This window comes from Euprymna scolopes, chromosome 1, assembly GCF_053919585.1.
Source record: "Euprymna scolopes isolate OS-2025 chromosome 1, ASM5391958v1, whole genome shotgun sequence".
NCBI classification, from domain to species: Eukaryota; Metazoa; Mollusca; class Cephalopoda; order Sepiida; family Sepiolidae; genus Euprymna; species Euprymna scolopes.
In genome coordinates, this window is record NC_136482.1 from 63955006 (window position 1) to 63981922 (window position 26917).

Below are 26917 nucleotides of genomic sequence, written 5' to 3' on the forward strand. Positions count from 1 at the left end.
TTTTCTTTGCCCAAAATGTTTTCTTAAAATGTTTTTTGAGAAAGTTTTATATAGTTTTTATGTTTATCAAAGATAACGCTATTGTAAACAACCCATATATACACACACACTTTAAAAAATTTTTTTTTTTATTGAGCTTGATAAATGAGTACTTAATTCTTCTAAAATATTTCTAAAACATTTGACATACAAGTTTACTGCAAAATCCTATTCTGATATTTGTTTGTAATTCTAATTTTAGTGTCAAATTGTTTTAGATATTGATTTTTTTATGAAATCACTAGCATTTAGTTTTTACTTCTTTTTTTTTTACATTTGTTTTAGCTTGACTGGCCAGGAGGAAAAACTGTCAGCTGAATCCCAACCTCAGAAAATTATTCAAGCAATGCTGGATCCAAAGTAAGTGGTATATATCGACACAAAATGTTTTAATCGTTTGCATTCTTTACTCGGTCTTCTGTGAACTGACGATTCCATGGCACTTTTATTCGTCAATGGTCTGAGGGAGATAACTCCATTTTACTTAGAGAGCCATTCATTTTTTCATACGAGAATTTGAGATGCTGAAACCAATGCAAAACATTTAACATTACAAAAACGTTCAGAACAAAAAAGAAGCTGATATTTGGGCTCGATGGTGAATAACCTGGAAAAGTCACTAATTATCCAAAAGTGCCAATTGCGTTAATGCTCCTTTCATCACATTTTTTTATTTATTTTTATTACATTTTCACACCAAACAAGGCACATTGCCACTTTGATAATAGCTGTTCTTAATATTGCTTTAACCAGTTGTAAACGTGTGGAAGAATGAAAACAAGGCATTCCTGAAAATCTTTATATTTCAATTGTTTTCATGAATTTCTTTTGTTTTCAGAAATGGATTTCCATTTCTGACCAAACATGAAGGTTTACAACTGAATTGCTTCATTTCTGCTGAAGCCGTCAACTGGTGTTACCAATGGCTGCCAGGAATTGAAACTCTTGCTCAAGGTTTCACCCTCATGCAGGTAAGAACAAAAGAGAAAAGTCCATCAAAGTAGTTGTCTTGAACTTTGAATTATTTAACACAATGCTTTGAGAAACACCAATAAATAAATTTGATTTGGTACATGGAAGGAAGAATCCAGTAATGTGCTGACCATAATATTCCTTTAAACAACCTTTAATCATTCCGGAATTTTCCAGAAATGTTGCAGCTCAAAAGAACTAAATATTTTGTTTTCTTGATTATTTAAGAACTTTTTATTTAAAAATGACTACAAACGTATTAATACACCTGTTACTGCTGTACATGCTAAAATACAATAGTGATAGTTATACTAATATACTTATGGGCACAGACAGTTTCATGTATTTTTTAGTATCTTTGAAGGTAAACTGCAAAATAACTAAAATTCCTGGTCAGTTTAATCGTTTACCTCTCATTAAAGGAAGGAGATATAAATAATGAGATTGCAAGATGGAGAAGTTCATAATGTAATGAAATTTATAAAAAGAATACAAGAATTGCAAAACACAAATGACTGATTTTTAAACTTGCACTCAGTATTTATTTCGGTCTATGACTAACTCCTGTTGTAGTTGTAGCTTGTCTATCAAATCTCTTGTTAATTATTTCTACTCTCAAACTGTTTAACTTGTGTACCATTCTAGTCATCTAGTCTAGACATAGCCAGATCGTAAAATATGCTTAATCTGATCTGAACTACGCCGCCATCTTTGTTCAACATAATATCTCAACACTTAACAATGATATTTTAATTCTTGCAGATATTGTACATATTATTATAGAGATAATGTTCTATTGATTTTTATATATTATAAAGTTGCGATTTCCAAAATAAGAATATATATATGACTTGGGTTCATCAGCTTGAATCGAAACCGAATCCCAAACTTTAGTTCCTTCAGCTATAATTGAAACCGAAACCAAAACATATGAATAATTCTTGGTAAAATTATTTATTCTAAGAAATGAAAGTACATAAAAATTAAATGACTCGGATGTAAACGTGACACAGGCACTATTGTACTAATATATAGATCAGAACAAAGATGCATGCATATATAAATATTAATTTTTTTTTTTTTTTTTTTTTTTTTTTTTTTTTTTTACAATGTGATCACCACTTATCAAGGCCCGGAAGCCACTTGGGACTAAGGTTTTTTTTTTTTTTTTTTTTTTTCTTTTTCTTTTTTTTTTTTTTTTTTTATTACATTTTCACCCCAAACAAGGCACATTGCCACTTTGGTGTAGGGGGCTACTATCAGGGGAAAAACTACTGGGGTACTATGTAGGGATTTGGGCAGCAAGATGGCCTAACGTTCACAGGAAACATGAGCTGGAACAATTACATTGAGGGCATTGCCAGGGCTGCTGCAAGGAAGGTGGGCTCTCTCTACCGTGCTAGAAAACTACTAACACCCGAAAGTATCCTGTACCTCTATAAGGCAACCATTCGCCCATGTATGGAGTATTGCTGTCATATTTGGGCTGGTGCATCGGCTACTAGTCTCTCGCTCCTTGACAGGGTTCAAAAGAGTCGCAAATCTGATAGGCCCTAAACTGGCATCTAAGCTTCAGCCTCTGTCCCATCGACGAAATGTTGCATCCCTCTGCCTGTTCTACAAGTATTTTAATGGTGAATGCTCTGATGAAATGCAAGCACTTGTGCCCCCATGACGTAAACATGCTTGACAAACCCGACAGGCAGCTAAATCCCACCCCCACACAGTATCCCTAGATGTAAAAGATCTTTCTACTCCAGTAGTTTCTTCCCCAGAACCGCTAGACTTTGGAATTCCATTCCAGGTCCTTGCTTCCGCAACTGTACTGACGTGCAGAAGTTCAAGTGTAATGTGAACTGACATCTTGCTGCCTAAATCTCTACATAGTACCCCAGTAGTTGTTGCCCCTGATAGTAGCCCCCTACACCAAAGTGGCAATGTGCCTTGTTTTGGGGTGTAAATGTAATAAAAATAAAAAAAATATATGGGAATTTTTAGCAAGCAACAATAAGTTTTATTTTGAGAAACACAGCCTCGATTAAGAACATTGTTAAAATACTAATATAGTTTATGCTAGATTTTTTTCTAACCAACATAATCGATTGAATTTGTTCTGGAGACATCTTCTGAATTTCTTCCTTGTACTTGAAACTCCAAATCCGTTATAATGGATTTGATGTAACGAAGAAAATAATAATAGATGCTTGGCAGTTGAAGCATGATTAAAAAAAATGCTTAAGAACGAAAAGAACAGAACTAATTCTTTACTTGATAAATCCCAAAAGCTTTGCAAAATGTAGTTAAGGGGAACTAACTCACGTCAAGTTAACAGATGGCTTTATTCAAAACACACTTTGAAGAAATCTAGTTTAGATGTTTTGAATTTGACATTCCCAATTTATCCTAACAAGCACCAAACGAAATGTAAAGAAATTATGGTACTTATTTTTAAGAAACGCAAGTGAAATATGTTGGTTCAAAATAACAAAACTTATTCTGTACATTGACATTTTTTTATATTACTGTATTAGATTTATTGTAACTATGGCTGCTTAAAAGAATGCAAGAAATCGCTTCTGTTAATGAGATAATCTTACCTACCAAAAAAGATTTTATGTTATTCTAGTTTCCATATGTGTTTCTACATAATTTGCAAATTTTTTTACCAAATATGAATTGCATTTTTTTTTCTTTTTAGTAATTTACAAAACGCTTTTGCCTCTGAATAAGAATATTTTATTATTCAGAAATTTCCAGAAATAAGACAAGAAAATCTTTGGACATCTAAATTACAGAAATCTTTATTCAAATTTGAATGTTTTTGTTTTATTCTTTTTAAAAATATTCTCCTGCTCTGTTTGTAATATCAAACATTCTGTCATATTAGGTGTTTTTATTCTCTTATACCCTTGCATCTTTTTCTTTGTTTTAAGCTTTATTTTCAATCTTGGTGAGAAGTGTTGACTTATAAAACATAAAAAACAAGCATCTTTTTTGTGATTACATTGAACATTGTTAATGAATAAAAATGTCAGTTTAAAATTGTGTTTGATCTTTTTCAGATGTTGCTTGAAAAGCAATATATTTGCCATAGTTCAGGAAATCAAGATCATGAATTTGTTTTTGGCTTTTTGTTATATTTTGTCAAAGACACATCAGGTTAGTCGGCTGATTTTCAAATTGTCATCATCAAAGTATTGAATCTGAAATTTTTATGTTTGCCGATGGATGTATTCATTTGATGTAAAACAGTTAAATTACTATTGTTGCACATTGTTAACAGGAAAATGAAAAGATGTTTTTATTCTATTTAATGTCTTATGGCTGGAAGGTGGTAATGCCTGGGAGGAAGGCCTCCCATTAAATTTGTTCATTATGATGAATTCAAAATAATGCAAAATGTTAATTGCATTTTCTTTTTTGGAGCATTTTGGTTGACTCTTCACAAAATAGCCAATTAGAAAACTAGGATAGAAATGTCTCTGAACGTGATGCAGCAATCATTTGTTTATGGATGTTTACAGTATTTCATCACACTTCATTTACTTTTATTAAATTGCCTGTCACGTGTTTTAAATCATGATTTATCTAAAAACAAGAAACGATTACCATGTACATAATCCTCTTTTCTATTTTTCCTCTTCAAGCATAAACTTTCTTCTTTTGTAATACTGTTATGACACACAGTATTCTAAGCAAATTAAATTATAAATGGATCACTATTTGGAGAAAGTGTTGATCCAGATAAGATGGACAAATTATGGAAACAATGAAATCAGTGAATATTTCTTGAAAATACAGATCAAGAATTGTCTTAAATCGCTGCCAAAGCCAACTCTCATCATCAGATTTTGAGTATAAAGCTATAGCTGTCAATGAAATATGGGGGGAAAAAAATCACTACTTTACGAAAATAATGATAAAAATGAACAGGCTATTTTGCGTCAGATTTTGTTTTTTGTTTTTTTTTACCCCTACTCTGCTTAAAAGCTCGGTACCACTCCCCTATGAGGAATTTTGTCATGAAATTTGGAAAAGAATCAAAAGAAAAAAATCCAGCAATTTCATTTATTCTTGGGGTACAGAATAAACTGATTCATTCGTTTTTTGTCCTAAAAATAAGTTTGACATGTTTTGAATATTTTTTTTTTTTTCTGATTATTTTTCGTACCCCAATTAAAAATTAAATCAATGTTATTATTTTTATGCGTTAAAATGATAATTCTATCTTGATTTCTTATTTGGTAGCAACCTTTAATAGCAAAAGTAAAAAGTTGATCGTTCAGTTATAGCTGTAGCAACAGCAGCTTCTGTCAGCTGTTTACTTTCGAATCGGCAAGCTTTTTGAATTATGATTACAAGTTTATTTTGAGAAGAAAACATTTTTGGATTTCAAATTAATACGGTTTGTGGTTCTTTTATAAGAAATATTGGTTTTCATATACTTAACTTTCGAACTTTAATTGGAGTAATAAATTATTTTCTAGCTGCCAATTTAAAAAAAAAAAAAAGATTCAACATTTTTAGGTGATTATGTGTGAATAGCCTAAAAAACTTAATTGAAAAAAAAAAAAAAGAAAAAGATGACAATAGAAATAAAATTTCGAAAAATATAATTAAAATTTATTTAAGATAAGTTTCTTAAAACTATTTGAAAGAAATTTACACCAGACAATATTAAATAAGGCGATTGAAGGAGAATATAAACATTTTTTATATGGTACATATAGAAGAAGGATAAAGTTAAAAAATAATTATTATTCATTCAAATTAGGCTTCAGGCCTTTATAAAGTTATCTCCCTTAGACTAATTTAGAAATAGAATAAAAACAATTCCGTTTAAGACTGAAAAAATTTTAAATTAATGAATTTAATAAACTATATTTTTTCGTATTTGACGCGATAAATAGTTCACATATATTAGAATAATGAATAGCCGAAACATTTAAGCATATAGAATTTCACCTTTTCCTTTTTCTTTCTTTTCTTTTGTTTTCTTTCGTGTCCAAATTATTAAATGGACAATTTTAAAAATTTTATTATTTGAAATTTAAGGTTGTTTAAAAAAATCAAGATTTGTATGCGTATGTTTCCATTTGTAGGATTGTATAACAAATGCTGACAGACCGCTCGGGAACGCTGATCATGCAGTGATAATGGTTGAAATTGCCCTAAACTCTAGACCCAAAACTGAAGAGCCAGTGCTCAAAACGAGATATTATAAAAAGGATGACTGGAAAGCCATCAGAGATCTTATCAGAGATGCCCCATGGGGAAATATTTTTTCTCTTCCTGATGAACAATGCGCAAATGAGACCACTGAATGGTTCAAAACGGCAATTGAAGTACATGTTCCCATGCGGAAATTTTATAGCAAGCCCCACTCTCCCCAATAGTTTACTTCTACTTGCACAACTGCCGTTGCTCAAAGGCAGCATGCATACCGCAGATTTAACTGACATGTCCAGTTCAAACAGAAAGAAGTATATAGAAGCTAGAAGTAACGTTAAGAAAGAAATAGCGACAGCTAAGAGAGAATTTACTGAAACCACTAAAAAACGCATCGAAACACAAAAATTAGAAACTTGTGACTTCTGGAAAATCTACAACAGTGTAGTAAATAATGGGCAATCAACAATTCCCCCACTAACCAACAATCACAAGGTTGTTTGCTCAGCAACCGACAAGGCTAATATGCTTGCCAGTCAGTTTGCCTCGAACTCCACACTGCACCCTTCCAATCACCCCCTGCCTGACTTTCCTTTGCGGACAGACGCCACACTAGACAATCTAAAAATCACCCCTGCTCAGGTGCATGCTATCATAAAAAACCTTGACACTTCAAAAGCATGTGAACCCGATCTCATCCCAGCTGTGCTATTAAAAAAGTGCTCAGCTGAAGTAGCTCCAATTCTCTCCAAACTCTACAACAAATGCCTTAATGAAGCTTGCTTTCCGGGCTGTTGGAAAACTGCTTTTGTTGTACCAGTATTCAAGAATTCTGGCGAAGGAACTGACCCATCAAATTATCGTCCCATTAGCCTCCTCCCACTTTTCGCCAAAATATTTGAGACCATAATTAACCATGCTCTAGTCTATCACCTTACAGATGCTAAACTTCTGACTGACAAACAATATGGATTTAGACAAGCCCGTTCCACAGCAGACATCCTCACTATAATCTCTGAACATATATACCATTCACTGGACAAAGCGGGGGAGGGCAGAGCGGTAGCTCTAGATATATCTAAGGCTTTTGACAGGATATGGCATGAAAGTATCCTCAGGAAAATTAGATCATACCGTCTCACTTGTAGAATACTTAACATAATTAAATCCTTCATAGATAAGAGAAAAATCCATGTTGTCCTCGACGGTCATACATCTAAACAATGATATAAATGCGGGAGTGCCTCAGGGGTCTATCCTTGGACCTTTATTGTTCCTAATATTCATTAATGACCTCCCCGACAAAATTGCCTCTGAGATGGGTATATATGCTGATGACACCACACTCTATAACAGGCATGACAGGAAAAAAAAACGAACATGTATCTAAAGAAATGGCAAAAACACTAGAGGATGACCTCCAATCTGTAGGAAACATGAGTTGGAACAATTACATTGAAAATATTGCCAGGGCCGCTGCAAAGAAGGTAGGCTCTCTCTACCGTGCTAGAAAACTAACACCCGCAATTATCCTGTACCTCTATAAGGTCACCATTTGCCCATGTATGGAGTATTGTTGTCACATTTGGGCTGGTGAATCTGCTACTAGTTTCTCGCTCCTAGACAAGGTTCAAAAGAGTCGCCAATCTGATAGGCCCTGAACTGGCATCTAAGCTTCAGCCTCTGTCCCATCGACAAAATGTTGCATCCCTCTGCCTGTTCTACAAGTATTTTATTGGTAAATGTCTGACGAACTGCAGACACTTGTGCCCCCATGATGTAGACACCCTCAACAAACCCAACAGGCAGCTAAATCCCACCCCCACACAGTAGAGATCCCTAGATGTAAAAGATCTTTCTACTCCAGTAGTTTCTTCCCCAGAACAGCTAGACTGGAATTCCATTACAGGTCCCTGCTTTCCCAACTGTAAATGCAGAAGTTCAAGTGTAACGTGAACCAACATCTTGCTGCCCAAATCCCAACATAGTACTCCAGTAGTTGTTGCCCCTGATAGTAGCCCCCTACACCAAAGTTGCAATGTGCCTTGTTTGGGGTGAGAATGTAATAAAAAAAAATAAATAAAAAAAAAACAAAAAAACTTCCAGTTATAAAACAGATGAGTATAGGCTGAAAAGAGCTTGCTATGGGGATTTAAAACCATTCTCTATTATCAGGTTTGAAACCAATAGTACCGATGACTTATCTCATCTAAATTTATTGAAAATAAAAATATATAAAAAAAATTATATATATATATATATATATATATAATTACTATTATTCACGTATTACTGTCCATATTATTTATTATTTATAATTTACGGTTCCTATATTGTGTTAAATTCTATACTAGGTCTACTTAGTAATTGATCGTCACCAAACATGTGCTACTTCTTTCAGTTTTCTTACTCTCCCCACTCTTCTCTGTTTATAATTTTTATTTTATCCAATAAGAGTAGGTGGTTTCTCTTTTCCTTCCATATATGGTCAGCCTTACCCGACTTTTTAATCTCTTCACATATTCATAGCTTTTTAATGTTCTTCTAACCTTACTTTTAGTGGACGACATGTCTCACCTCTGTATAGTTTTCTACATTTACATGCGATCTCATACATACAGTTCTTAGTCATGATTTTTTCTGTAGGGAGCTTGATTTGCAAAAGCTGTTTTCAGAGTTGAATTGCTTCTGATTACTGTCCTGATGGCATATGGAGTACATATGCTTTGAAGTTTTTCTGACAAGCCTTTTGTGTATGGTATATAAACTGTGGTAAGTTCTTGGGTGATGTTCTCTTTTGGAGCTGATGTCATGCTCTCTGGATAGTTGTTTCAGTGGAGTTTCTTGTAAACTGTCCATCTCCTCTTGATATGGACAGATGGAGTTTACATGGTCTAGTAATGTTTGAACGTATTTCTGATAGGGCCAGAGTATGAATGTGTCATCCACATATTGCAATCACATTGTTGGCTTTAGTGTTGTTGATCCTAACACCATTTTCTCAAAGTATTCCATATATACATTGGCCAGTACTGATGATCTCATCGCCAGACCATCTTCCTATCACTAAGAATGTAGTTTCTTTGCAGAAGGTCAACATATCTATTATCAATTGGAATGCAAGTGCATTCCTTCAGTGAAGCCTCCGAAGTCACCTTACCATGTACCACTATCAGAGTTTCATCAGTGAGTACTTTTGTGAACAGACTCCCTACAAATATACTCATGATCTGGTTGGAATGAATGGGAGCATTGTTGATTATTTTCCTGAACTGAATTCTTGACATACAATCAAGATTTGCCTATGAGTGACGTGATTATATCTAACAGGAATTGGCTCAATGAATGGTATCCTGAACAATGGGCCTTAATGGAATACCGTCTTGGGGTATAGGTGTGGTAGTTTGCTGTAATGTTGGACTAGCTGTCTGTATTTTGCAGATGGTATTATATCCTTATTATTACTGAGCATCTGTGACAGCTTCCTTTCTGTTTTCAAAATCAAATTCTTTTTCACCTTACAGTAGCCACCAGATCCTATTAGATCTGCCAATTTCTTGGAATATTCCACTCTATTCATTAATACTGTAGCATTGCCTTTGTCTGCTGGTTGTTTTATGATATCATTGTCACTGCACAGTTGATAGCTAACATTTCTTCCTTTGAAAGTTTTGAATTCTTGAGTGCGTATCTCACTTCCTACGTTAGTTCATCTCCTTGGCTCTATTGGAGCTATCATATCTAAATATTGAATTTGCTTGATGTTTGGCGAAGTTGAGATGTTTTTTTTTAGCACTCAGAGGGATTAGTCAACGTTTACTTTTGTTGGTTCTTATTGGAGAATGATGAACGTGGAGTCCTCTTTAGCTCTTAGATTTTCCAATTTTTGTATTTGGCGAGACTTAACCTCTTTAAATTCTGTCCTATACGATATATCCATTGGATGCAGGTTTTGTCATCAATCTTTGACATGAGGTTGTTTAGAATTTCAGTCTGTAATTGATGTTTCTTCCACCAGTTGTGGATTCTGTCTCGGACAAGCTCATGACCTACTTGTTTTGTGATTGTTTTTTTGGTAGTTTAACCATTTAGCCTGGTGGCACTAGCTTAAGATCACAAAATCGACATAAAAATGTGAGGTGATTTGTTATCTTTGCCAGTGTTAGGTAGAGTTCTTTTTATGTATTTCCATTTTTGTATTATTTTGGGCCAATGTTAGGTTTGTGAATTTTTAGATGAGGATTGGTTATCATATTATATTTGGATTATTCAAATTACTGTTCATATCATTTTCACAACGTTTCCATTGATGTAATCTCTGACTTTCTTCAGGTATATTGTGTTGAACTGAGGAATCTACATGGAATTTCAAATGGGACCTTTTATTTACTTCATAGAGATAGTGCTGTATATTTTTCTTATCGCATTTCTTTTGTCTATTTCATTGTCTATTTTTTTCCTTTGCGTCTAGTTCAAAATGTGACCTATCTTATTTTTTTTCTTGTGGTAACCATTTTTTTTTTTGTTTTATTTAAATCTGCGGCTTGAGACTACAGAAGTTCACATGGCAACCAAATGTTGCATATTTTTCTTATCTGTGTGTTATTTAGCTGCTTATTTAACAGACTGTTGTCCTCATATCCGTTCATGTCTATTTATTCGTGACTCATCTAGGTTTTGTGTGTACATGTCAGAACATATAATACACGAAACAGACGAAATACCTGGCTGCTGTTGACTGCCTCTATCTTTTAGCCACTGCCTAGGGAATTCGTCCATCTTAGGTGGAGTTTGACGTGTTTAAAAGAAATGATTCAAGACGGGGACCCAAGACAGATGAGTGTTTTTTATATTTCATTCACTCCTTAGGAATCCCATCAAAGCTGAAATGGAGCGACTGGGGGGGGGGTCTCTATTGGAGACCATCACTTCTCTTGTGGGGCGACCCTCCTGACCCATCTTGCTCGTTTAGCATCCAGGCTCCAACTCAACTCAACTCAAATCGGAGCACCTGACGTGTCATGTCTGGTCCCTGTTCACATACTTCCGGTGCAAATGATTGGTCATAGAGTTTGATACATGTCACATGACCCGTTGACTCCTTCTGCACCTACATGCTCACTCATTGTTTCCCATGATTAAATCTCTATTTTTTACTCCGCTAGACATATAGATAAACATATAGCTAAATAAATGCTTTCTACCTGGCGTTTCTCAACTAATACCTAAGGGTAGCATGCTCTCATTCTGTCAGTGACAGTGATTCTGTCAGTGACATCTGAAAACTTTCAAGAGAATATCATTTTACAATTGAAGTTTCCAGTTACTGTAACCATTGCGTCATGAATTTTAGGAGCCTTAAACCTGTTTTATTCCTAGATCTAAATATCACTATTTACAACAACATATTATTGCCCTATCTTGCTACCTATCTATCATTACTTATTACTGTATATATTATTATTTTAACAGTCACCATATAGTGTTAAATTCTATATTAGGTTTACTTAGTAATTAAATTAGTTTAAAATTTAAACTATAATTGTGTGCAAGAACCCATAGTGCAGTGGAACTTTGAACACTTTTCTGAAGGTTCAATCCTCAGTGTGGTCGACTAAAAAATATAATTGCGAATTGCTTAGAACCTGTATTCAGTTATGGCTGTTGGAACGAGAGCATGCTATCTCCATGTAGTAAATAAATGGTTACGCCTGCAATTCCATACAGATTCCAGAGTTTGACAGAAACATTTCTGAGTTCGACACAGTACACCTGATGAAAATCAGAGCTTATATCAATCGAAATGTGAAAATGACACTCAAGATGAGAACAGTAGTTCAAATATTCCAAATAATACCAATAACAGTAATAACTTTAATTTTGATCAGATTTTAAAAAAATTTAAAGTCCTTTTTTTCTTTTAGATCATCAAGCTCTTTTTATCTATCTTATTATTGCAATATTATAAATAATTCCAATTTTTTTTTTGTGTATTGCTAGTTAAAAGGATGCAAAAAATTGTTATATTCATTTCCAGTCTATTAAAGTTTTCTATATTCTCTGTGGTCTCTGTTAACATAAACACCACCCTTGGATCCTGGGTATGATCTTAAAAAACACCCATTTGGAGACTATGGATAATGTGGAGTTGCGCCTTAGTTACTATTGCTGCCATGTCCACTTTAGCTAGATAGCCTGATCTGATAGCACCAGATCAGGTTGTCTGAAGAGACTGGCTTCCTGATATATAATGTACCAAATTTTGGTGTTACTGTTTTTTCCTTTCTCTTTGCAAAACTCAATCATGTTCTGCAAAGTAAAAAACAAAAACCAGTTTTCCTCTGGAAAACAATCGAACCAAATATCAATAAATATATGAATATATATATATATAAAAAAAAAAAAAAACTAGAGCATAAAAACTATTACCAAAATTACTAGATTTGGCATTAAATAACCCGAAATGGATTAATATGCCATAAAACTAAACAAAGCAAGTGTGATAAAAGAGAAAAGAAATTTCACTAAAAAATAATTTAATATGTAATGTAAACACATCTATTTTGATAACAGAAATAGAGCAAGCAATGGGGAAAATGTTTCTTTTTAATACTGCCATAAGCTGAATTTTATTTTTAGGTAATTGTTTAAAAAAATATCTCCTATTATCAACCATCTGTTCGTTTTAATAAATTGAAGCACAGTACATAATAACATGGTACAACAATACCAAATAAAATTTAAGTAGTCAGAATCAGTTTGACTTTTTCAATTTAAATGCTATTTACTCTTTAAAAATTTTTTTTTTTTTTTTTTACCCCTAACAAGGCATATTGCTACTTGGATGCGAGGGGCTACTATTTGGGATCATGCCTAGGAAAGATTAACAAGATGTTGGTTTACATTACATTAAAACTACTGCATATCAGTACAGTTAGGGAAGCAGGTAGCAGGAAGGGAATTCCAAACTCTGGCTGTTCGAGAAAAGAAAATATTAGAGTATGAAGGTTTTTGGCATTTAGGGATCTCAACAGTGAAGGGGTAAGATTTTGTTGCTAAGCAGGTTTGTTGAGGATAGGTACGTCAAGGAGGTACTAGTGCAACAAGTTCATTAGTGCACATTCCATTTAAAATATTTGTAAAACAGACACAGATGCAACATTGTGGTGATGGGACAGAGGTTGGAGCTTAGTTGACAAAGTGGAACCTATTAAATTGAAAACTTTTTTTTGGACCCTATCCAAGAGGGAAAGATGGATCAGCCCAGATGTGTCAACAATACTCCATGCATGAATGAATGGTGGCCTTGTAAAGATACAGGATACTCTCGGGTGTGAGTAGTCTTCTAGCTTGATAGAGGGAACTCGCGTTCTTTGCAGCAGCAGCCTTTGTAATATCCTCAATGTATTTGTTCTAGTTTATATTGTCCGTGAATGTTAGGCTGAGGAGTTTGGAGGAAGAATTCTCAGGTAGGGTGTTATTTGTCATGGATATTAGTGGTTGCAGAGGCGTCTTGTAATGTTACCTTCCATTTGTGGCCCTATATCTTTATGGTCTGGCAGTCATTTAAATCCAACTTTAAAAATTGAACTGATTTAATTTTATCTATTAGATAATGAAGATAATTTCCAAGACATGAGAAATGTTCACTTGTTCAATGTTGGAATCTTCTGCATGAATCTTGCATCTAATGGGATTCTCTAATCTCTGTGACATATTTTGTACTGTTTGAGAAAATGTTTAAAAAACATCTGGGAGAAAATATAAATTTTTTTTTTCTTTTTATAAAGGGACTGACAATTTGTCATATCACAACAGCCTGTTCCAGAATGAATGGCTTGAAGTTGCTATTGCATGTGAAGAAGATGGCTTCTATACACCCAGTTACCCTGACTACACCTTACCTGCAAACAACGTTATGAGCGTTAGTCAACATTCCATGAGTTACTCAGCAACTGAACCAAGTAAGTTCACTTTTATTTCTTAAACACAATATTATAGTGTAAAAAGCATCTTGTATTGTTATCAAAACAAATGTTAAAATCTGAATTTCCAAAAAAATTGTGTATTGTGAATCATAAGTTTAAGTTGTCGAAAAGTTATTCTATTTTAGACACTTGTTTTCATTGAATTATCATGTCTGATAGACACATCAGTAATCATAGTACTTTTCGCATGGAGAATACAATGTGATGCATTTGCATTGAATAATAGCTATAATTTATTTGAATAGTTCAAAAGCAAGAAGAAAATTGATGGAATATCATCTCTGCTTATCCCAGCAAGTTCATTCTGAGCATCTTGGATTTTCCCCTGTCACTAGACTTCAACAATGCTGGATCAGCCGAGGTGCAGCTGCAACCTTTACTTCATTACAAACTCATTATCATATAGCCACTCTTTCAGACACAAGGCCAATGAAGGAATTCAAGCAGAAATAATCTATCACTAAAGAATAATCATTCTCTGATCATAAAATAGTTGTGATATTTATCAAGCACTGAAATTTAGAATTTTTCGATTTTATTTGCAAAAGAAATAAATGATTAAAAGAAAATGTTAAAAATGTGTGCACACTTTCTTTTAAAACTTCTCTATCAGATTCCTTTTAAAACTTCTCTATCAGATTCCTTTTAAAACTTCTCTATCAGATTCCTTTTAAAACTTCTCTATCAGATTCCTTTTGAAACTTCTCTATCAGATTCCTTTTGAAACTTCTCTATCAGATTCCTTTTGAAACTTCTCTATCAGATTCCTTTTGAAACTTCTCTATCAGATTCCTTTTGAAACTTCTCTATCAGATTCCTTTTGAAACTTCTCTATCAGATTCCTTTTGAAACTTCTCTATCAGATTCCTTTTGAAACTTCTCTATCAGATTCCTTTTGAAACTTCTCTATCAGATTCCTTTTGAAACTTCTCTATCAGATTCCTTTTGAAACTTCTCTATCAGATTCCTTTTGAAACTTCTCTATCAGATTCCTTTTGAAACTTCTCTATCAGATTCCTTTTGAAACTTCTCTATCAGATTCCTTTTGAAACTTCTCTATCAGATTCCTTTTGAAACTTCTCTATCAGATTCCTTTTGAAACTTCTCTATCAGATTCCTTTTAAAACACATCTCTTCTTCTGACTGTTCCTTTCTAATTCATGTGCAAACTTTTGCAACTGCTTGGAAGAAAAAAGTAATCAGCAGCTAATTGATGCACCTAATTTCAGTGTTTTTTTTTTTTTTTTTTTTTTTTTTTTTTTTTCCCAACAATTTATTAGTAAGAATAAAAATAACTTTTTATGAAACCCATGTACTAATTTGGTTCATGTTAATCGCTGGAGTATTTTTATTACCATTACTGAGGAGTGAATGAAGAACTTGATCTCCTCTTATCCCCAGCCTATAGTATCAAATTACCTTTTTTTATTTTCTATTTTATAATATGCAAGTTTGGGGTGAGGCCCAAGTACTGATTGGATGAGAGGGAATGACATTCATTGAAATAAGTTTTGGTAGATTTAAAGTCTTTAAGCACGTCTGCTGTTTCTTGGAAATCATCAATAATTTACTCCACACCTTGAATCCCGTAATACTATTTCAATTCTTTTTTATAATTTTAAATTTATAAATTAAATAAAAAAAAAATTGTCCTTCCACTTTATAGGTGTCAGGCACAAATATAAGCCTTACAATATCTCTATTGAGAAAAATCAACTATACTTATCCAAATGCTCTCTGTAATATAGTTTTAGAATATCGATTGTTATTGGGGTCTATGTTAAATACCATAGAGATTTTATACATATTTTCATAAATAAGACATTTGACTGAATGCTCCAGAGTTGTGAAAACCACATAAAAATTTTGAGCTAGTTCAGACACATCCAGCTAACTTGCAGCTCACACCAGAAAGAGACCAAGTCACAATTTGTACCAGTCATGTGTATGTCATTTTGTACTTCAAAATAAGGGAGTACATCTTCATATGTTGCAAGTGATAATTTAGTAGGGGGGATAACTTGGAGATCGTTCAAGGGAAATAAGTCTAAATATAATTTATCAATGATGTTGCATAAGTAGTAATTTGAATAACAAATATCTTGAAGCCTGTTCACCTTTTGATTTTCTGTTTAGTAAGTGAATCTAGTGTTTTTATATCATGTCTTCAATTGTACTATATTGAATTTATAGCCCATTATGATTAAAAAAAATTATTCTTCATAAAATAAATGTACTTCCCATGGTTGATGACTGTTTCTTGTTAAATTAAGAAAATAGCACATGAAGTTTATAGGTTTGTATAGTAAGCATAATTTCTGTTAATTATTCTTGGTAATGATTGACAATATAACTAAAGAAGAAAAAAAGAAAATGCTGCTGAAATAAACCCTTTTTTGGCTTCAAACAGGTTTTCCTGTGCAATATGCACTGCCACACATGCACAATATATCATTTGTTGATGTCAGTAATTAAAATAGTGGATGATCATAAAATGGTGTTTAAAAAAAAAAAGATAGCAGAGGTTATAAGCCTAACCTCAAAAAATGTACATTCCCATTTCCCTCAGCTATGTCAATGTTACCAGAATAGATCATGCTAACTCTGATAAGAACCTTCTCGGCTTTATGACACTACATAAAACAAAATGTTATCTAACCTTTTATTTTCTTATTTGATTTCTTTTTTACAATTTTTTATGTAGTGATTTACTTTTTTTGACAGAGAAGCAAATCTATAAATGTTGCAGTGTAGATGTCGACCCCTACAAGAAAAGTGATCGTGTTGAATGGGCACTCGCCAATTATAGTGCTTGTTTTCATCCGAAGTGTGTTTTTCAGTTGGAAGTTCGATGGATGGTAGCATCTGGGCCTGTACTTGGAGAATTAGTAAGTTTAATGGATATTTTAATTGTCAAGATTAATGGATATTTTTATTTTAATTGTTAAGATTAGCTACTCTTGTGATTGGCCATCCTCTTTTCACCTGTTCTCCATTTTTATTGTTGGCATTTTCACATGTTGTACTCCATCTTTCTTCATTTTTTTGTCACAGTTTGTAAACTTCTAGAAATATCCAAATAACCATTCTTGGGACCGATTGCTCTCATTCCTTTTTTTTTTTTAATATTGAGTATTAGTCAATTTTCTTTCATCAGAAGGTAAACTCTCAACCTCTAGATCGAATTCACTGTAGAATCTATTAAACAATGCCCATTTTGGCAATCTAACCCGGTGGACAAATGAAAAGTTGGACATTTCAAGGAGATAACCTAATAAGTGAAGGTGGTTGAAACGTAGAACTGATATAGCGAAAATGTCTAACGAAGGAAATGAGAAAAACCATTTGAAAAGAATTTACTGAAATTTTGTTTTGCATTTAAAAGAAAAATGGCTTTTATAAATTATTTCTTAGTTGAATTGATACACATGCTATTTTTTTTTCTCTTTTAGATTTACAGTTGGGCTCGTAAGACTCAAACATGTGGTTTCCACCTATTACCCATCCCTTTGGATCCTTTTGCTCTCCCTGTATGGAATCAATCTGATCCTTTAAGGGGACCATTTTGTGTCTACATGGATTTATCTGGTATCGAACACTTGGCTACCACTGGCTGTTTACAAGGTAAACTTTATTGAATTATATATTGTGAATAGGTATTATGTTTACAGTAATTCATGTCTTCACGAGCAGGTATTGTTTTTCTCTAATTCACTTACTTAGTAAAGTAAATTTTAGTGGTTAGACAGTATCGTATCTCAAACGTTTGTTTGTGGTGTTTATATTCCAACATAAAATTTTGCAACTGGCAGAAAATCACTTTGAGGGAAATCTATGCAAGAATGATAGAAAATAGAATGTTTCATTTCTTAGAGCATCAACTCGTAAACAAATAGGAGAAAAATAATTATACTGCTCTTTTTTCCTTGTACGTACTTCACCAATATATATGGATTATAGATAAACCTATATAACTGTATGATGATTTGATTAAATAATCAGTTAAACTAGTTTTCAGTAACCAGTCATTTAAGAAATACTTGCACATCAATAAACAGAACCCAGATTTTTCCATTTGAATTTAAATGTTTGCATTGTCTGCAAATTATGAAATGAGTGTAATTTTTATCATTATTATGTAGTAGTTTTTCCTCCAATAAATAGAATAAAACTGCATTGTTTAATTGAGTCTTCATACAATTGTAGAGGTCTATGCGTGGGCACATTTGGTACCATAAACATTCACTTTGTCCAACCCCTCTCACCCTAAAACTGAAAGTAGCAATATCCATCAACCATAAAACGCTTTGGATAATCACAGGTTTCAAGGTAGTTCTACTAAAACGGTGATATTTTCCAAACAAAATCACTTTAAATCCTCAAAATACCGCCATTTTGTTTGAAAATCAACATCCTTTCATATGCTTTAATAAATAATAATCTACACAATATATTTAAAGAGTTTGGGAAATTAATTTGCAGAAAATTTCTTTTTACTTTTTTTTTTTTTTTTACTGACAAATTTTTTATTTTAAACTGGAAGTTACTTCTAAGTTTCATAACAAAATATATAAACTATGAAGATTTTACAAGAATCAAAAAGTATATTTAAATAGTTTATAACAGTTGATTTAGAATATTAATTTAATAATGCTAGTTTGATTTTTAATATGAGCCTTCATGTGATCTGATTTAGTTATACAGTGTTTAGCAGATAAAAAAAAGGACTAAAACCAAAAATCGACATTTAAAAAAATTACAATTTCCATTGAATATTATTTTTTTCTTTTTTACTTAGGAATGGATTCTGCTGCAACATCAAGAACAATTCTGCGGTTCCAAAGTGCAATTGTGAAAAGGTAATAGATTTATGCATCTGTATTTTTTGCTGTTATTTAAGAAAAACTTTTTAGTTCATTAATTTGTGATTATAAAAACTATGGAAACTGACTTGTAATAAGTATCTCTCTGCTTGATATATATTTCCATTCTTCTGAAAAGAACCTTTTTCTCTTTCTTTTTGATAAAGAAGAAACATTTTTTTCCCCAATCAATTCTTGTTTCATTCCACATTTAAAGTCCAAATAAAAAAGTTGCGATGAACAAATCTCATTTTCATTCTGATTTCATTCCTTTTACAATTTTTCTCTACCATCTTCGTGTGTCCAATCATGATTGAAGAAAATCCTTTTATCTTGAGATCTTAATGACAAAAAGAAAAAAATATATTGAGTGATGAATATACTTCATATACTGCTTTATCTGTTAAAACGCCCCGTATTACAGTTGGTCAGAACTCATGGAGGCATTTTTATTATCTTTTACCTTTTATGTACAGATTTTACCAGAGAAAATTCTTGCAGCATCAAAGACAAAAACACAAGAAATGGAATTGCAATTTTGTTTTCCTCTACTTTTAATTATCTTCTAATTCAATCATTTCTGATTCAATTTCTAATTTGAATTATACTCAAATCTCACTTTGAGAAGAATAATGAGAATTATAATCTAAAAGTTTTTTCTCAAGTAATTTGTAGAATTTGAGTAGCAATAAACTTTCTCATGATTTGAAATCATGAGAAAGTTTATTGCTACTCAAGTTCTTCAAAATCTTGAAGTGGAGGTCTGGATGGTGTTATGTGAATGAAATCATACTGTTGATTTAACAGGTTCGTTGTTGTGATTTTAAAACCGCAGCAAGAACTTTTTTTTTTTTTTTTTTATGTATATAATTTGTACGCATTTGAAAAAGTGCAACCAGCAATTCTAAAGACGTTCAATGACGTGGTTAATTGGTATCACCTCATTATTTGAGTTGACTTCTGCATTTAAAGATTTTTCTTAATATTTCATTTGTTTTCATCAGTACTGTGCTTTGTATAATGTCAATCTTTCCTTTGATTCCAATTTCTTAGTTTTTTTTTCCATTTTTTTTTTTTTTTTTTTAATAACAGTTCCTTCATCTTTCTGGCAAGCCTCAGCTAAATTTTTCTGTCTCCTTGAGCTTCACCCTATGAACTGTTAAGATGGTGAAATGCAGTAGATAGCAATTTTTTCCCGACTATTATCATATCTGGTCTTCTTGCTTTTATGAGTTCATTTATATTTCTGTCATCCCATCATATTTTATGCTTTTTTATTTTTCAATCCTGATTTTTGTCTGTATCATTTGTCCTCGTCTTCTACAGTTGTTTGTACAGTTCAGCGATTTTCAATTTTGCTCAGATTTCAGTTGTTCATAGTCACTAAGCATTATGTCCAACTAAACACTATGAACAACTAAACACTATGTCCAACTAAACACTGAGGCTTGTACAACCAATGACAAACACATTTTTTGCTCATGCAATAGCTTCTAGCTCAAGTTATCTTAGTGATTGGTGCAAAAATCTGCTGCCAGTAAATATTAGGTGCCAATCTGTTGGACAACAGTCTGGGATATTTTTAATGGTACATAAACAATGCTCCAGACTGTAGTGAAGTAAGTTGGCTAGTTCTTGTCAAATGTTGCAATGGTGTTCAGAACTTTAGGGAATGTTGAAATATATTCTCATGCCATTAATGTTTAAGGAATGGTAAGTTTAGAATCATTACCAGCATGGACTTTTTTTGATTCCATTTTCACCCCAAACAAGGTACAGTGCTACTTTTATGTAGGGGGCTAATATCGGAGACATAAGTTGCAGGGGTATTATGAAAGGAGAGGACTAACTAGATGTTTGTTCACATTACACTTGAACTTCTGCATATCAGTACAGTTGGGAAAGCAGAATCCCGGAAGGGAGTTCCAAAGTCCAGCAGTTCTGGGTAAGAAACTATTGGAGTAGAAGGCTTTCTTACATCTAGGGATATCTATGTAGGCGTGGGATTTTTCTGCTTGTCGGGTTTGTCGGGGGGGGGGGGGTATTTACGTTGAGAGGGTGCAAGTGCTTGTAGTTTGTCGGAGCAATCACTGTTAAAATACTTGTAGAACAAGCAGAGGGATGCAACATTTCATCAATGGGACAGAAATTAAAGCTTAGATGACAGTTCAGGACCTATCAGGTTGGCGACTTTCTTTTGAACCCTGTTCAGGAGTGAGACTAGCCCAATATTTGACTTAGAAAGGGTCACCTCAAGAGGCCTTATCTGGCAGCGGTTGAACTGTATCATGTCCTGTAAGAACTGGAATTTATCCTTGTTAACTAAAATTTCATTTTTTGAGCAATAAAATCTGAAATTGGAGTTATGCAGAATTTTCTAAAATCTTCATTTTATGGGGGATATTTTTTATGTTGTATCTCTGTGTTTCAGGTGTTTCTACATGTAACCTAATTCTAAGATACATGAATCTCCTCCACAATGAAAGTGATCAACAACTAGGATACTTTATCTAAAGGGAAGCAGAATTTGCAGATAATATAACTAGTCAAAATACAAAACGAAACCGTTTGTTGTTGAGTGATGGATGTAGCCATCATGTGTAATGAGCCAAAAATACTAAATTCACCCGAAATAAATGAAAATTAATAAAGCTTTCTTTTTTCCTTTTTTTTTATTCAATTTTCATCCCAAACAAGGCAAGTTCCACTTTGAAGTAGGGGGCTACTATCGGGAAAATAATTTGTGGGGGCATTATGAAGGGAGATGAGTAGAAAGATGTTTGTTCACATTACACTTTAACTTCTGCATATCAGTACAGTTGGGAAAGCAGTATCCCGGAAGGGAGTTCCAAAGACTTGCAGTTCTGGGTAAGAAACTATTGGAGTAAAAAGCTTTCTTACACCTAGGGATCTCTACTGTAAAGGGGTGGGACTTAATTGCTTGTCGCGTTGTACAGGGGTAGTCACGTCGAGGAGGTACAAGTGCTTGCAGTTCGTCAGAGCATTCACCCTTAAAGCAGAGGGATGCAACATCTCGTCGATGGAACAGAGGCTAAAGCCTAGATGACAGTTCAGGACCTATCAGGTTGGCGACTTTCTTTTGAACCCTGTCCAGGAGTGAGACAAGCAACAGATGCACCATCCCAAATGTGACAACAATACTCCATACATGGGCGAATGGTGGCCTTATAGAGGTACAGGATACTTTCAGGCATAAGTAATTTTCTAGCACGGGAGAGAGAGAGCTCACCTTCTTTGCAGAGCCTTGGCAATGCTCTCAATGTATCTATTCCAGTTCATGTTCCCTGTAAACATTAGGCTGAGGAGTTTAAAGGAAGTACTTTCAGGCAGTGTGTTCTTGGCCATTACTATTGGTGGTAGAAAAGATTTCTTGTAGTTATTGAAGGAAACAAGCAGCATTGAATGTGATCATCCATTTTTGTCCCCATTTCACTACAGATGTGAAGTCATCATCTAGTGTTTCTGCCATTTCCTTAGATATGTGTTCATTTGTTTTCCCCTCATGCCTGTTATAGAGGGTGATGTCATCAGCAAATATACTCATCTCCGAAACAATTTTATCAGGGAGGTCATTTATGAATATCAGGAATAATAAAGGTCCAAGGATAGACCTATGGGGTACTTCCGCATTTATATCATACTAGCAGGGGTGCCCGGCATTGCTCGGGTGTTTGGAGGTGTATGCTGTGCAAAAAAAGCAAAAAAACAAAAAAAATGGTTAATTTTTTAAAACTTTGACCCCTATTATGACTCCTTAAAATTTATAGTTTCGGGCTCAAATCACTTAAGTTAGATCCAGGTACCTATATCTAAAATTTCAAGTGTCTAGACCCAAAATTGTCGGAGTTTGGTAGAGTTCTTAAAGGTCAAATCGTTCAAATTTGACCCCTCAACAGCCAAATTTCTGGCTGACACCCGTCACATCGATTTTCCCAAATCTCAGTACCCGGTATTTCAAATTTCGAGTCTATAGATTAAAAATTGACAGAGTTATTGCGTAGGGAAATGTACACAGACAGACAGACACACAGACAGACACGTTCACTTTTATAGATATATAGATTGTTTGGATGTACGACCGTCGAGGACAACTTGGATTTTTCTCTTACTTAAGAAGGATTTAATTACATTATGTATTCTTCCAGTGATACCATATGATCTAATTTTCTTTAGAAGACCATCGTGCCATATTCTGTCAAAAGCCTTATATATATCAAGGGCTACCGCTCTACCCTTCTGTTTTGTCCAGTGAACGGTATATACGTTCAGAGACTACAGTTAAGATATCTGCTGTTGAACGGGCTTGCCTGAATCCATATTGTTTGTTGGTCAGGAGTTTAGCAGCTGTTAGATGTTGGACTAGGGCTTGATTAACTAAGGACTCAAATATTTTGGTGAAAAGTGGGAGGAGACTAATGGGATGATAATTTAGTTGGTCAGTTTTTTCACCAGAATTCTTGAAGACTGGTACCACAGGAGCGGTTTTTCAGCAGTTGGGAAAGCAAGATTCGTTAAGGCATTTATTGTAAAGTTTGGAGAGAACTGGAGCAACTTCAGCAGAACATTTTTTTTATTAGCACAGCCGGGATGAGATCTGGTTCACATGCTTTTGAGGTGTCTAGGTTTTTTTATGATACTATGCACCTGAGAAGGGATGATTTTCAAATCGTCTAGTGTAACGTCTGTCCGCAAAGGAAAGTCTGGGAGGGAGTGGTGTGCCGGGTCCAGTGTGGAGTTTGAGGCAAACTGACTGGTAAACAGATTAGCTTTGTTGGTTGCCGTGCAAGCAACCTCATGATTGTTTGCTAGTGGGGGAATCGTTGACTGCCCATTATTTACTACACTGTTGTAGATTTTCCAAAAATCACGGGTTCCTAATTTCTGTGCTTCAATGCGTTTCCAGGTGGTTTCAGTGTAATCTGTCTTAGCTGTCGCTATTACTCTCACAATTATTTCTGGCTTCTATATACTTGTCTGTTTGAACTGGACTTATGTCGGTTGAATCTGCGGAACGCATGCTGCCTTTGAGCAATGGCAGCTGCACAAGCAGAGGTAAACCATTGGGGAGAGTGGGGCTCGCTATAGATTTTCCGTGTGGGAACATGCACCTCAATTGCAGTTTTGAACCATTCAGTGGTCTCATTTGCACCTTGTTCAGCTGGAAGAGAAAAGATATTTTGCCATGGGGCATCTCTGATGAGTTCCCTGATGGCTTCCCAGTCAGCCTTTTTGTAATACCTCGTTGTTTTGAGTAGTGGGTCTTCAGTTTTAGAGTGAGAATTTAGGGTGATTTCTACCATTATCACAGCATGATCAGCATTCCCGAGTGGGCTGTGGGCATTTGTTGTACAATCATCGGGAATTGTTGTCAGAAATAGATCTAGAAGTGAGGCATGTTGATCTTGCTGTTCTGGGAAACGTGTCGGGAATGTAACCGTCTCAGATAGGGAATGGGATATAGAGAACCAGCTACGTCTGTGTAATTAGAGAATCCAAGCCAATTACTGTGGTGGACATTGAAGTTCCCAAATACATGTACTTGTGCGCTAGTATCAAGGGAGAGTGCTATATCTATGCTGTCAGAGACTTTATTTATTAGGGTACAGTCTTGGGTTGAGGGAGAGCGGTAGAGAAAATACAAGTAGCTAATATTATGTTGCATGTTAATCTGAAGCACATAAAGATTAGGCAAAGTCAGCCCAGTCCAACTGCACCGACATATATGGTACTTAAGCACTCTCCACAGTGTCCAGTTTAGGGGGATGGGATGTGGCGGGAGCGGGGGAAAAACGGTGTTCATTGCCCTAGTCAGGAAACAAGGTCAACCACTGGGCGATTCTGATGAGTCCCTGTGATAGCACCTCTACGCCTGGCTAATAGGCAAAGGAGTATGAGAGGCGGGTGATAGACAATCTCCTCCTTAAGCAGTTTTGGTTTGCAAACCGGTGATTTGTTTAAGTCACCAGCTCTAGGAAGATTGTCATCCAGGACTGAAGAGGCCTCTCGCCTAGATTTGGCTTCAGAGTTTTCCTTCTCCTAGACGGATGACCTGGGAATATCTACAGGTCTATCAGCACCAAGAGGGTTCGCCCCGCGCCTGGGTCCTAATCCAGGTATTTCTGCGACCTCTATTCTTTAGATATTAACCTAAATAACCGTTTTTTTTCAGTAGATATTAACCTAATGTAAAATTATACTCCTCAAAGTGATTAAAAGGACATTACTATGCTTTCCATTTTCCTTGTTAATGGGAGAGGGGATAGGTAAGAACCCGTGCAGTGGAAGCACTAAATTTGCAACAGCATTAATTTGAGAGAGACGAGTTTATGCAAGGTTAGATATAGTTTTATAAGTTCAGGAATAGAATAATATGTTAAAGTATGATCTACTTAATATCAGAAATTAAAATTTGGTGCCCAGACTTAGTATTTAATACGACTGAAAGATAAGATATATGCTCAATATGGATACAAGAGAATATTTGATTTGGAGTACAGTTAAATAGAGGTATACCTGGAAGATACAAGTCATGGCGTATTCTGCAAGGATAGTTAAATATAGATGGATGGATAAGTGGCATGTTTTCAGTGTATACGAATGCATGGAATTTTAGACATTGAGTATGTTGTCTTCGCCTTTCTCTTAATATCCGGAAGTTTGATTTACAATGAGTACCGGTTCAGTTTGTGCATAAATTATTGCAATACTATCTCTTATCAAAAGAAGATATTAAGGGTTGCTGTTCATTATATCATCATGCTTGTAAAATTAGTGACTATAAAATATTGCGAATTCTGTTCTAGAATTTTTAGAAAATGTATCGATTTCCTAAAATGAGTGGAGACTGTTTATATTCATATTTTCTTTTTTTTTTTTTTTTTTTCTTTAAAGGTTTGGTTTTATCTCAATTCAAGTTCAATGTGATGACCCATCAACTCTCTGGTTTGACTTGGATATTGAACAATACGTCCATTCATCAGGAGGCATGTTTGTGCTAATATCAGACCCAGAAAACCTGAAAAAACTTGGCAGTCGGCATAAAGTAAACCGCAATCAAACAGGGGAAAGTTTTGTAAATTACTTGGCTCATCTTGATACTTGTTTAGAGGCATCAAACCAACATCGGTCACATTTCCCATTTCTTTGGTCGTGGAACTATATGTTGTCCAAACGTTGGCGGTCTGCCTTCACTGGGGATGAGCACTTCCAGGATAAAGTTTTACTCGATTTTCGAAAGTTTTGTTCCAACGATGAGGGACGACTTATTAATTTTTGGAAAGAATTTCAATCAGCTTCATCCGTGGATGTTACGTAAATATGAAAATTCAGCTTTGGGAGGACATAAAAAAGAAAAAAAGTGTTTTTATTAAATTTACAAACAAAATCAATTTTAGTAGATCTATTTTAATAAGTTTTCAGATTGAATAAAGTTAATTACAAACAGGGTTTGTTCACAAAATAATTTAGGGAGGGGGGGGTTATAAAAAGATATTGTATTGCCAGTCTGATTGTTAAAACATCAGATTAAAACAATTTTTTTTTTTTTTTTTTTGCACTTGTTGTTTTTTTATTTGGTAAAATGACAATGTCTTGTTGTAGGCACCAATTGGATGGTAAATTAATAATTTCTTGCTATGGATAACAGTTGAATTGAGTTGCAATTTTCATTTCATTTTTTTTTTTTTTTTTTTTTTTTTTTTTTTGTAAATTTGGTAGCTCAGTTCAGATATCAGTATTTGACATTGTTAAATTGCAAAGTCACATAAAAATTGTGAAATTTTGATAAAATACAATTCCTATTATTTTTCAGGCTTATTTGATCGATCTTCATTGGTCATTGATGACCATAAGTGATGCATCTTTAGC

The 26917-nt window shown here is 34.1% G+C and overlaps 1 protein-coding gene across 3 annotated transcripts in view; it reads left to right on the forward strand.

Moving 5' to 3' along the window:
• The window catches only part of LOC145300993 (GATOR complex protein Iml1-like), a 204016-nt gene extending 177522 nt beyond the window's left edge, over positions 1–26494 (forward strand). For all 3 annotated transcript variants that reach the window (XM_080144538.1, XM_080144559.1, XM_080144549.1), the window contains 8 exons: positions 325–399; positions 878–1010; positions 4074–4170; positions 13971–14144; positions 16893–17056; positions 17621–17792; positions 18967–19027; positions 25943–26494. In XM_080144538.1, the coding sequence (XP_080000664.1) occupies positions 325–399; positions 878–1010; positions 4074–4170; positions 13971–14144; positions 16893–17056; positions 17621–17792; positions 18967–19027; positions 25943–26366 (1300 nt within the window). In that variant the 3' untranslated portion in view covers positions 26367–26494. The remainder of the gene's footprint in view (positions 1–324; positions 400–877; positions 1011–4073; positions 4171–13970; positions 14145–16892; positions 17057–17620; positions 17793–18966; positions 19028–25942) is intronic.
• Positions 26495–26917: the final 423 nt, after the last annotated feature.